Here is a 12,154-nt window from a genome sequence, read left to right as displayed (position 1 = left end):
AGTGCCATGAGCTGAGATATTTTAATGTCAATATTAAAACAGCTATAACTTTGAAAGTAACTAAAGAATGAACTTCATATTTATACTGTGGAGCATACATGTCACACTTAAATTAAATATTCGTAGGCCTAAACAAAGAACAATTGTATCTTACATCTTGATGCAATAAATTTGAGAAAATACATTATTTTGACAATTTTGTTACCGTAAATGTTGACCAAAATCTTTTTACAAAGGACATAATTTAAAACCTATACATATACAGTATATAGGGCATTTTTGAAACGAATTCCAAATAGGTAAATGTAGTATAAGATATCCCAACCATTTCTCTCGAAATTTATAACTTTCAAATGACGGATCCTGAAAGCTACAATAAATCACAATAAACACCATTAAAAAAGTACAGTATAGCTACAGTAGCGTTTGTTCGTTTGTTGTTTTGCTTCTCTCTTTCGTTTCGTGTCATTTTGTTTTTGAAATATTTCAGATGATATACAAATATGTAAGCCGTGTCTCATTATTTGTATGTTTATATTGGTACAAATGAAAGTGTTTATTAAACAGTAACTTTATTTTCTTCCTCTACGTTAGAAAATATAAAACATTATTTAATACAAATAAGTCTTGTTTCATTATTTTGTATAAATATTATATTGGTATAAAATGAAAATGCTTATTAAATAGTAACTTATTTGTTTTCTTCCTCCAAGATTTTAAAAATATAAAACATTATTTAATGATTTTTGTTATTTTTTTATGTTAAAAGCAAATTTGGTAAAAATATAAAAGTATTTAAAAAGTATAGGCTTTCATTTTTGTTTTCTTCGCTCCATGACTTTTCCAACAGTAATTTAACCCACAAAGTTCCTTCAGAATGTGTCAAACACATATGCCTTTGAGCTAAAGTGTCATGATAAGCTAAAAATAAATATAGTTTGACACAACATACTGACGTGGTTTAATTTTGATTTTCACAATATGAATCAAGTTGAAAAAATATTTCGACGAAAATATTTGAGTCGAGATGTAAATAGAATCCTTCGAATGTTAAACTCATAGACAAATATCAAAAAGATCAAAAACTTATGGTGGGATTTAATGCATGCGGGAAAAATAACATTCTGTTTTGAATTTGTAAATCACATACTTAACGATGATCACTGTTTGACATTGACCGCAATAATTGAGATTTCAAATGTCATGGGTGTTTGATGCAAGACTACAGAGTATCCCAATAAAAAATGTCTTATCTTGCTTCTGAAAAATTTGCATCAGATTTGGTTCACTGGTTTTAAAAACACATGAGAAACCCGGTATCAACTAAATTGGTATTAAGGGTATTGGCTCTTACTAACGTTATTCCTCAAATGTTATACAAACGAGACAGTTTATGCTTCCGTAGCTTTTACACAGAGATCTCGGGACTTGCTTTTTATTATTTCCCATTTCACGTGCATGAAGGCCGTTTCTATACGGTTGAATGAGCATGAAAAGAACCTTCCGCACGACTACTTGGTGCGAACTAAATATCAAATTTGAATACTCATTAAATGTAATGAGCAGCATAGTTGTTCTTACTCGGTTAGAAATGTTAAAATCAGTGAGTAATATTTTTTATTTTTGCATCATATTCATAAAACCACGGCAAAAACCCAATGGATCTGTCTAAAATCAGTAAACTTTTGGTATTATTTACTTCACTAATTTAGAAAACCAAGGCTTTTGCATTTTAAACGTTAATTGCATAATTGCATTCATACCAACATGAGTTGCTTTCAACAAATAGGCCCTATGTTGATTTTGAATACTATAAAAATGCCGGTTGCGGTTTACTCAAACAACTCGATCCGATTCTCGTGAAAATTTCCCAGAATAACATTACTTTGAATATTCAAATTAAAAACCCAAATCAAATTAAAAACCAAATATTTAATTCAAAGAGTCGGTCCTGCAATTAAAGGCTATACACCTATCCGACTTCGCCATTACTGCGGTGTCCCCGATGTAAAACTGCGGTGTCCCGAGGTCGGGGTTCCATCCATTATTTATTGTGTGCTATACAGAATTGTACCCGGGAATTGTACACAACAGTGATATTCAATACACAATCATGAGTATTGAATTACGAATTAAATCTCCCGCTCTGGTACATCTGTGTTGCCGTCAATAGAGGGCCAAATACAGTAAACGCTTCTCGGATTGGTGTATACTTGCCATACAACTTCAAAAATGTACCATGGCAGTAAAAATTAACATTAGGGCCTATATTAGATAATTTTCTAAAAGTCTCATCGCAATCAGTTCATTAATTTTAAGAACAGAGATATTTTTCCAAATCAATCATACCATGAGTGTAAATAACAAACCTATAGGGCAAATAACACTGTAACATCAAGGGTTTTGTTTTCAAAAACAACGAACCGAATCCAATGAAAAATTCCCATTAAGGTTATCAACTATTTTAAACTGTTGCGATTTGGTAGTTAACAGCATCTTTTGCGAATGGTAGTGAGTTTTGGCAAAAATGGCATTGATCATTTCATAGCGAGCGTGTAGAAGAATTCAAATATCACAGATATACTTTTGTAGGTCATTTGGTTCTTGAGTTAGGTTGTAAACTGGTAAAGAGGGCTGAAACAACAACACTTTTGTAAAACGTACATAACTCATTCACACAATAAATCAAGCAAGTTGTCAAAGTATATGATTTGTAGAATGAACTTTTGCAAAACATCGAAGTGTTATTTTTCAATAATTTATTGATTTAGATAATATACATTTTTTTTTTTTTTTGACCAAAATTACCGGGCTTACCAATTCTGTAAGCGAATTTCGTTTAATTTCTTTATATTTTGAGAATTGTGGCATTTTTATTGGAACACCCTGTATATGCATTCATCTATGCTGTATACACTGATACAACACAATCTTTTTAGGTTATCATCATCATCATCATCATCATCATCATCATCATCATCATCGTCGTCATCATCATCATCATCATTATCACCGTCATCGTCATCATCATCATCAACAGCAGCATCATCAGCATCATCATCATCATCGTCGTCATCGTCGTCGTCATCATCATCAATATCATCATCATCATCATCATTGTCATCATCTTCATCATCATCATCATCGTCATCATCATCATCATCATCATCATTGTCATCATCTTCATCATCATCATCATCATCATCATCGTCATCATCATCATCATCATCATCATCATCATTATCCATTATCATAATAATAATAATAATAATAAATCATCATCATCATCGTCAGCATCATCATCATTATCATCATCATCATCATCGTCAGCATCATCATCGTCATCATCATCACCAGAATCTGTGTACCCCGGGGAGGGGAATTATAAGGGATCAAGCTTTTTGGCAGATCGATAGGGGTGGGGTAAGCTTTTTCTGGCACGTCGAAACTCGAACTTGAGGACTTTGCGATTGTTTGCATAGATTTTGGGTCCTTTTCGACATTTATGCCGTAAAATTGCATAGAAAAATAGGAAAGCGGTCAAATATGCAAAATTTTCTGCTCCTTGCGCTTGCATCACATGATTAGACAATTTAAGATGTTATTAAAATTTAAAACTATGGCTTCCCAAAAATCTGACATTTTTGTGTATAGGACAACGATTTTTGGCTCATCAAAAGGAGTGTCGATGAAAGATTTTTTGGCACGTCGAAAGGAGCAACATGATTTGTTATACAACCCCTTTTCGCATATATAGGCATAACATCTATTGTTTTTGCTTTAATATATTAAATTTAAGGGCTTGATCAAAGTTTTCAATGTTCGTCTATCTCAGTGCCCTACCAAAACCAAACATCTCATTTAACTTCACCAATGATTCAGTTTGTTCCCTAAATAAAATAAGCTCACTTCTTATTCTAAAGTCAATGACTTTTCAGGTCACAGAGCCTCGCCCCCACAATTTAATTTTAAGGTCACTGGCTCGTGCCCGACGCACAGCATGATACAACCATGCCACGCGCAGCGAGCGAGTCGACTTAGCATTCCAAATGACTTCTGAACTTGAAGAAACTTGACTCTAGTCTCTCGCACACTTCAGTCGCGAGCGAGGCCTCTACTATACCTTACTCTACTACAACTCGACCATATGATACTCACTGGAACTCCTTATTAGGGCGGTGAGAGGAGGCCCCACCGCCTTGTATAGTTAGCGACATCTGATTGGCTAATCAAATAGATTTCTTAGAAACGGCAATCACATCGAGGTTACAGCTTATTTGCATATCCGTATATGGCGCACGATGATTTTGCATGGACCAATCAGAATGAAGATGCGTGGCTTATTATGCATTACGGTACGTTTGTAGCCAAGTTTGGAGTTTTAGGGGATGAAGTTTAACATCAATTAGAGGTTTTGGTACGGGTATAAAACGAATCGTTATTCCCTGAGTCTGTCACTTGCTTGTGTCTATTGAACGGAGAGGATATACTCCCAAACGAAATCGGTAAGTCCGACTTTGAAACTTTTACTTTTCTTTTATAACTTTTATTAATATACTAGGCCTATTATACTGTACACTGTGACTATAGCGATTCTGTAGGTAAGTCAATGTCGTATGCCACGGTAGGGCCTGATAAATAGGCCTAATAATCATCATCTGTTTTTGAACTTAAAGAAAGTGCTTTAAGTTGCCTGAAACTTCAATGAGGAGATTTGGTATTTTGCCAGCTTTACCAGCGGCCCATCACGCCGGCCGGCTTATACAAGGAATATTTCGCTTGCCTGGGAGATTTCAACACAGCATGCCAACAAACGGAATATTAGTGATGACACACATACAGAGAAACAGCGGTGAAAAAGTATCACACCATTACTCACAGGCAGACTTGGCTTTGAACCATGCAATGCCCTTTGGAATTATTTATTGGATCTGGAAGATGATGTTATGAATGGCTTCGATAACTTGAACACTTTTAATTTTAATTTATAGGACTAGGGATACTAGGCAGTATAGCTTAATTAAAATAATGTGATTTCATTTTCGGATTTCGATTTAAAACAAATTGATAATTTTAGTCTGATTAAAGTTTTAGTTTGAGTGATGACTGAATTCGGAATAACCTTTTTAATTCAACATTATTAGATATTAATATTTTATGACGAAATAGTTTTCGGATTTTCAAATTATTTAATTAATTCTAATCTTCCTTAGCCTCGGAATATTGTAGCAGCTTATAGCGACATTGATCATTGATACAAGTTGATATTTTTATTAGTATTTTTTTTATTTAAGAATTTTGTCATTAATTTAGGCCTAGATAGCTATATAGATAATGTGGTCTTCGCATTTTAGCTTTACGTTTAATTTATCTAGAATGGTAGGATGTCATCAGAATTTAATATTCTTTTGATATGTGAAAGTTAGGCAACGATACACTTTGTAATTAGGTTCGAATTTGCAAATGTCTAGATGATGTAATTGATTTGTGCCATTTTATAATCTTTATGTTTACCACTAATAGTTTTACCTTAAATTGCGTATCTTCTGTAATCAATGTTTTGTTATATTTTGAAGCTTCGCATGTAGTATACCAGACGAATTTGACGAGATTCTTAAAGTAAAATAAAAGTTTTCTTCAAATTCGACCAGATACTTTGTCGAACTTGACAGTTTGATTTTTGGTCAAATTTGCCTATCTTAATTTTCTTGGAATCTTGTCAAATTCGACTGGACTGTTGTAAATTACGGTATCATTTAATTCATTATGAAATTACTTATCTGACCACGCTAATGATCGACCAATTAGCGAGCTTTTTAGATAAACAGATAATGAGGGCACCAATTAGCGCCCTTCTTTGTAAACCGATACTGAATATTTATGAATGATTGCGCCAATTAGCGCGCCGCCCTGATTGACAGGTCATATGATTATAGCATCATAACCAGGGCAACATTCCCTTCCAAAAATGGTAGTAGTCGGCTACTACTACTATGACTGAGAGCTATAAATTCCAGTGCCCATAAATGATAGACAGTAAGCCGCCCCTGCGAGAGCCCAGGGGAGAATTGCTGTGCTATTTTTAGAACAGTGGGGTATACCTCCAGAATGTGAAATATTTTCCATATCAATCATATCTATCCTTTATCATATTCTGAACTATGTTTACTCCCCAGCAGTTTAAGGTTAGTGTTATATTTTGTAGAGCGCTAATTTTCGATGCGTACAGGGTTTCAACTTAGATCAAATTTTGACTCACAAATTTGTCAGTCTACTACGCGAGGAAAACTATCATGATATTAATACATGTAGAAGATATAATACACAACCATGTATGCCTATTTCAATAACGTTTCTTATTTTTACACGAGGAATCTTCTCAAAACATGACCAACGCACACGTCACAATTCTAAGACAGTTTTTAAACCAATTTTACATAATTTTATTTCACCTTATTTGGACATATCTGTACAAAATTTTACTTAGTTGGTGTTACAGATATGATAGGCCTATGCATGCGCATTATTGGGCTGAACTGTTTTTAAATTCCCATGATCGTTTTAATAACATGAATTAGGTTAAATGGGTAGATCGTTATTATATTTTTATTTTATTTAATTAGACTTTATGATTCGGAATAATATACATCTCTTCATCGGAGTGACTTCGGGAAACCCCGCTTGAACCATAACATCAATACTGAAGTTAACCCTTGCCATTATAACCCTAGTACCTTTACCTGAATCTTCATCATAAATCCGACCCCTCCCCCGCCCCGTGGGATCTGCCATATTATATTTTAGATTTTAAACCTTTTTTGACCATTTTCGCCACGCACTAGTTTCAATTATCTATAATTAACCAATATCATTATTTCTTTTGTCTTTTCAGGTCTTGTTTTAATTGTTGTAGTAGATACGCAACACACCAACAAACAAAATGTGTGACGAGGACGTTGCTGCACTCGTAGTAGACAATGGATCTGGTATGTGCAAGGCCGGTTTTGCTGGAGATGATGCACCTAGGGCTGTCTTCCCTTCCATCGTAGGAAGACCACGTCATCAGGTATGTACTCCGAGGATTCGAACCCATCACCTTAAACATCTGCATGCATCCAAATGTCTACAATGCACTACAGGATCAATTGCTTTACTAAACATCTCAAAGAAACAAACTTCCTCTTTCAATGATTTCGTCTATTTCGATATTTAAAATGGAATTACTTTTGTCTTTTGAATCTGTTTGAGAGATGGTGGAAAATTTTATATATTTCTTTAAAATGTCCTGATCTCAAATATGTGAAATTTATGTTTAAATTTGTATAACGTTTTGAGCGTTTTTTTAATAACGTGGAAAGTAGGCCTACGTTCAATATAACGGTACAAAATATTACTATGAATATTGGACTTCAAAATTGAAGTACGTAATGTGATTCCGTTATTATGCAAAATTAGACGAAAAAACAAGAAAACTACCAGAAATTCCGTATAGGCCTAATTTTAATAATTAAAAAAAAAAAACGGCGGCAAATGTTGAATTCGTAAAAATTATCGTATAAAATCCCCGGAGGAAGCATTATATTAATTTAGTTTGGCTTTAAGGCCCATGCAAAATTACAAGATAAAAACAAGAAAACTACCAGAAATTTCGTGTAATTTTAATAATCTAAACGCCTACAAAATTTGATTCAAAATTCGTAAGAAATATCATATATGATCCCTGTAGGACGCATTATATTAATTAAGTTTGGTTTTAAGACCCACATCTGTAGATAAGAGAAGAAGTTAAAAGTGATGTTAAATTTATTCAAAATGCCCGGGTCAAAATGTCCCAGTCAAAATGACGACGAAGATGAAAGCATTAACAAAATAATTGCATGCTATTAAACTTGGCATATCATTTTGCATATACTTTGCATTCTTGGTAATCAGGGTCATAATTAAGATACTAACCATTTATCCACTCTCTTATTATCTTTATACAGGGTGTCATGGTCGGTATGGGACAGAAGGACAGCTATGTAGGAGATGAGGCCCAGAGCAAGAGAGGTATCCTCACCCTGAAATACCCAATTGAGCACGGTATCGTCACTAACTGGGACGATATGGAGAAGATCTGGCATCACACCTTCTACAATGAACTCCGTGTAGCACCAGAAGAACATCCCGTCCTCCTTACTGAGGCTCCACTCAACCCAAAAATGAACAGAGAAAAGATGACACAAGTAAGAGATATATGTCATAATTTAATAAAATATAAATGCTATCTTCAGTAGATAGCTATAGTCAGTACAAGTGCAATAAGTGCTGTCTTCATGATTTGACTAAGTTATTTAAATACATGAGCAAATTCATTTTTACACGTTTAAGTGACATTAGAATTCACATTAAAAAAGAAAAAGACAAACATTTTGAATTTGAGGTCTTTCTTTATATTGTGAGCACGTAAAAATGGCCAAGCTCGGTCATGTCGGTAAATAAACTAAATTTATGATTGGACTAGTGAGAGTGCATTTTTCCTAGACCAAAATGGCTTAAGCTTGCTTTAGATCTTATACAAATATAATATATTAAATATATATTAAAAAACAAAAACAAACATGCGAGGAAATTTACCTAAGACATTTTATAGTGTCGTGGCTCAAATTAAGGCTCACTCCCAGAGTTCGACTCTCACGATTTTCGATTTTGATTAAAAACTATCGAAATTCAACATTTTGTATAAACTGCTCGTTGCTGAATTCCTCATGCTTTCAAATTGCCTAAATAGGCCTACAATGATATGTAAAACTTGAAACTTTTCAAATAAATAAACCAAGTTTCGACAAAACAAATAATTATCATGATATCTTATCTCTTTCCAGATCATGTTTGAAACCTTCAACGCACCAGCAATGTACGTCGCCATCCAGGCTGTCCTATCACTGTACGCCTCTGGTCGTACCACCGGTATCGTCCTTGACTCCGGTGATGGTGTAACCCACACAGTCCCCATCTATGAAGGTTATGCCCTTCCCCATGCTATCCTCCGTCTGGATCTTGCCGGACGTGATCTTACAGATTATCTCATGAAGATCCTCACCGAGCGTGGTTACTCATTCACAACCACAGGTAAGTCACATCGGGACTTGAGCGTGTTTCGGCACAGCTACTTTAAACTCTATAATCATATGATATGATAATGTATGACTTGGAGCCATAATTCAATAGTATCTATATATAATCCTAATGTAGAAATTCAGTTCTGACGTGAAAAAAATCACTTCATGTATAATGTATTATTGATGTCTTCTAAAAGTACTCTTTTTTTAAAGCCAACTATTACAAACTTCTTGTCCGGTTCTAACAAATTGCTTCCTTAAAACCGGTACCACCTATAAATTATTTCCTAAACTGGAGAAATCAATTTTAAAAAATAGAAAAACATATCTTTCATAGCAAAATCTTCAAATAATCCGTTACACAGTCTGGTTTTCATAATAATAATTCAAATATACTATCGTGATTAAAAAGGCAATAAAATTTCTTTCATCTTTGTATAATATCCTCACTGGTGCAAAAAGAGGTGCTTTCCAAAAATACCATCTGCGTACTCTCAAGAGCACCACACACAATCTCTACCACGTTGGACACTTAGATCAAATTTTAACCCACAACTTCTCAAACTTTACCCCTATAGCTGAGCGGGAAATCGTACGTGACATCAAGGAGAAGTTGTGCTATGTAGCACTTGACTTCGAGAACGAGATGGCAACCGCAGCCGCCAGCTCCTCACTAGAGAAGAGCTACGAATTGCCCGATGGTCAAGTCATCACCATTGGCAACGAGCGTTTCAGGTGCCCAGAGACCCTCTTCCAACCATCATTTGTCGGTAAGTTTTTGTCACAATTATATGTTTTCTGCAAACAATTTTTACTAAGATCACACGCGATCACAAGTTCTATTTTTGTTTTACAATAATATTCATAAAGTATTAGCCTTATTATATTAATTTTCCTTTTAAAACAAGTGCTTCTGTATAAGATATTTTTATTGTCAATTTAAATTTACATGCTTTGACCATGTTGACAACCAAAAGTAGCCTTTTTCAAAATGTGGTAATTTTCGGCTTTCTTGCTATCTTCAGTAGATAGCATTTTAAAGTTAATCCATACAAACATGATAAAAGCCATCATATTACTACCGTCAAGATAAAATTGTTATTGAGGATACCCTGGTCATGCTGGTAAAGATGTAGTTTTTGTCAACATAAACAATATTCAAAACATAATTAATTATTTAAAATTTCCAAATTGCGCTTTTGTCAATTATGGAAAGTTTAAATTTAGTCATCTAATTTTATCTGAAATACATCTTAAATCGTAAAACATCTATATGAAAATTATGTCCATATCATCTTCAGTAGACAACAACATTAGCGACGTTTAATAAACTTAACAACATATCTTAATCTTCTTCACGTGGGTGTCGACTGCAGACGACAAGTTTCAAATTTTTCTTTAAAAATTCTAAATTTCAGAATTGTACATTTTCATGAGCATATTTGGAATCATCGTGAAAAATGCATTAAAATGAGTACAAGTAAGTCCAGTATTGGTTCAGTGGTTTTTGAGATAGCTCTTGATATTTTGAGAAAATATCTCATAAACTTTTTATGTTGAAGCATATGGCTATTAGCACGAACTTAGCAACCAATCTTAATTCTCTCCACGCGGGTGTCGACTGCAGACGACAAATTAAAAGAAAAATTCAAAATTTCAGAATTGTAATTTTTCATTACCATAATTATGTGGAATCAGCATGAAAAATGCATTAAAATGAGTATAAACAAGCCGAGTATTGGTTCAGTGGTTCTTGAGATAGCCCTTGATATTTTGAGAAAATATCTCAAAACTTGGGACTTTTCATGTTGAAGCATATGGCTAGCACGAACTTAGCAACCAATCTTAACCATCTACGAAATTTCTTCTCTCGCCCACAGGTATGGAATCCTCTGGTATCCATGAAACCACATACAACAGTATCATGAAGTGTGACATTGATATCCGTAAGGATCTGTACGCCAACACTGTGCTTTCTGGTGGTACCAGCATGTACCCCGGTATTGCCGACAGAATGCAGAAGGAAATCACTGCCTTGGCTCCAAGCACCATGAAGATCAAGATCATTGCTCCACCAGAGCGTAAATACTCCGTATGGATCGGTGGCTCCATCTTGGCTTCCCTCTCAACCTTCCAACAGATGTGGATCAGCAAGCAAGAGTACGACGAATCCGGCCCAAGCATTGTCCACCGTAAATGCTTCTAAATTATTTGCTGCAACTCAGACTTTTTGTATAATCTGTTTTTTACTTTTGTCAAAATTGGCATGCATCCATTTCTATATGGCGCCAACTTGGATTATGCAATATTAACTTAATAAAAGTTTCACAGATTACCGAACAATATCCACAAAAAGTGGTCATCAAATTAACATTGACTTAAGGGGACATACATTGACCTAAAGGGACACACATGTGAATGTGAAAATCAGTGCAATCAGAGTTATAGTATACTAATATTATAACTTCTAGCAGTCATAAGTCTGCCGAGAAATGCCGGGCCGTGCTCTCTGTTTTCAAATTTTAGCTTTATCACTTATCAACCACTGCCAATTAGTAGTTAATAAATATTCATTTTTTAATTAATATTCATTTTGATAATGGAATTAATACGGTTGAGTATTGGTAACAGCAATGTTTAATGCACAACTCAATATGACTTTCACTCAAAACAGCCATTTGCCTGTTTCAGAGGGCCCAACATTAGCATATCGTCATAGTAGTAAGTCATTAGAATAATGAATATTCATTAATAGTGTTGATGAATATTAAATATAGTAGTACTATAAAGTAGAACTTAAAAATCTCCCGCTGCATTATTTATTTTGTTGTTGTGAGAGTCGAGCTGGGATGTGATATGTTTCAAAGTGGTTTATTTGCCAAACCAAGATGGCGGTCAGTGAGAATGGGAATCACACTTCCGGGTGAAAGTTTAAAGGTGAGAGGTTATGGTGCAATTTCCGTGACTAGGTGTAAATTTCAAGTAATTGTGTTAAGGAATGTTTGAGTTATGCTTATGTGTGTTGTTGCATACTTACAGAAAGTTGTTTGGCA

At 34.5% G+C, this 12,154-nt stretch overlaps 1 protein-coding gene across 1 annotated transcript; it reads left to right on the top strand.

Moving 5' to 3' along the window:
* The first annotated feature begins 4,368 nt into the window (after positions 1-4,368).
* On the top strand, positions 4,369-11,904 carry LOC140162684 (actin, cytoskeletal). The gene is made up of 6 exons (XM_072185953.1): positions 4,369-4,505; positions 6,893-7,066; positions 7,986-8,225; positions 8,865-9,111; positions 9,680-9,871; positions 10,982-11,904. Exons 2-6 carry the CDS (start codon positions 6,941-6,943, stop codon positions 11,305-11,307), a joined length of 1,131 nt encoding a protein of 376 aa, XP_072042054.1. The 5' UTR covers positions 4,369-4,505; positions 6,893-6,940; the 3' UTR covers positions 11,308-11,904.
* The last annotated feature ends 250 nt before the right edge of the window (positions 11,905-12,154 follow it).

The sequence above is a fragment of the Amphiura filiformis genome, chromosome 10 (assembly GCF_039555335.1).
Source record: "Amphiura filiformis chromosome 10, Afil_fr2py, whole genome shotgun sequence".
NCBI lineage: Eukaryota > Metazoa > Echinodermata > Ophiuroidea > Amphilepidida > Amphiuridae > Amphiura > Amphiura filiformis.
The sequence above is the reverse complement of the archived record's forward strand: the minus strand, read 5'-3'. Positions and strand labels throughout refer to the sequence as shown.

What these genes read in the sequence shown, in the direction of transcription:
- LOC140162684 (XM_072185953.1), top strand. Translation starts at nt 6,941, where the DNA reads ATGTGTGACGAGGACGTTGCTGCACTCGTAGTAGACAATGGATCTGGT. An exon ending in TAGGAAGACCACGTCATCAG is followed by an intron (nt 7,067 to 7,985) that starts GTATGTACTCCG and finishes ATCTTTATACAG; the next exon opens with GGTGTCATGGTCGGTATGGG. An exon ending in TTACTCATTCACAACCACAG is followed by an intron (nt 9,112 to 9,679) that starts GTAAGTCACATC and finishes TTACCCCTATAG; the next exon opens with CTGAGCGGGAAATCGTACGT.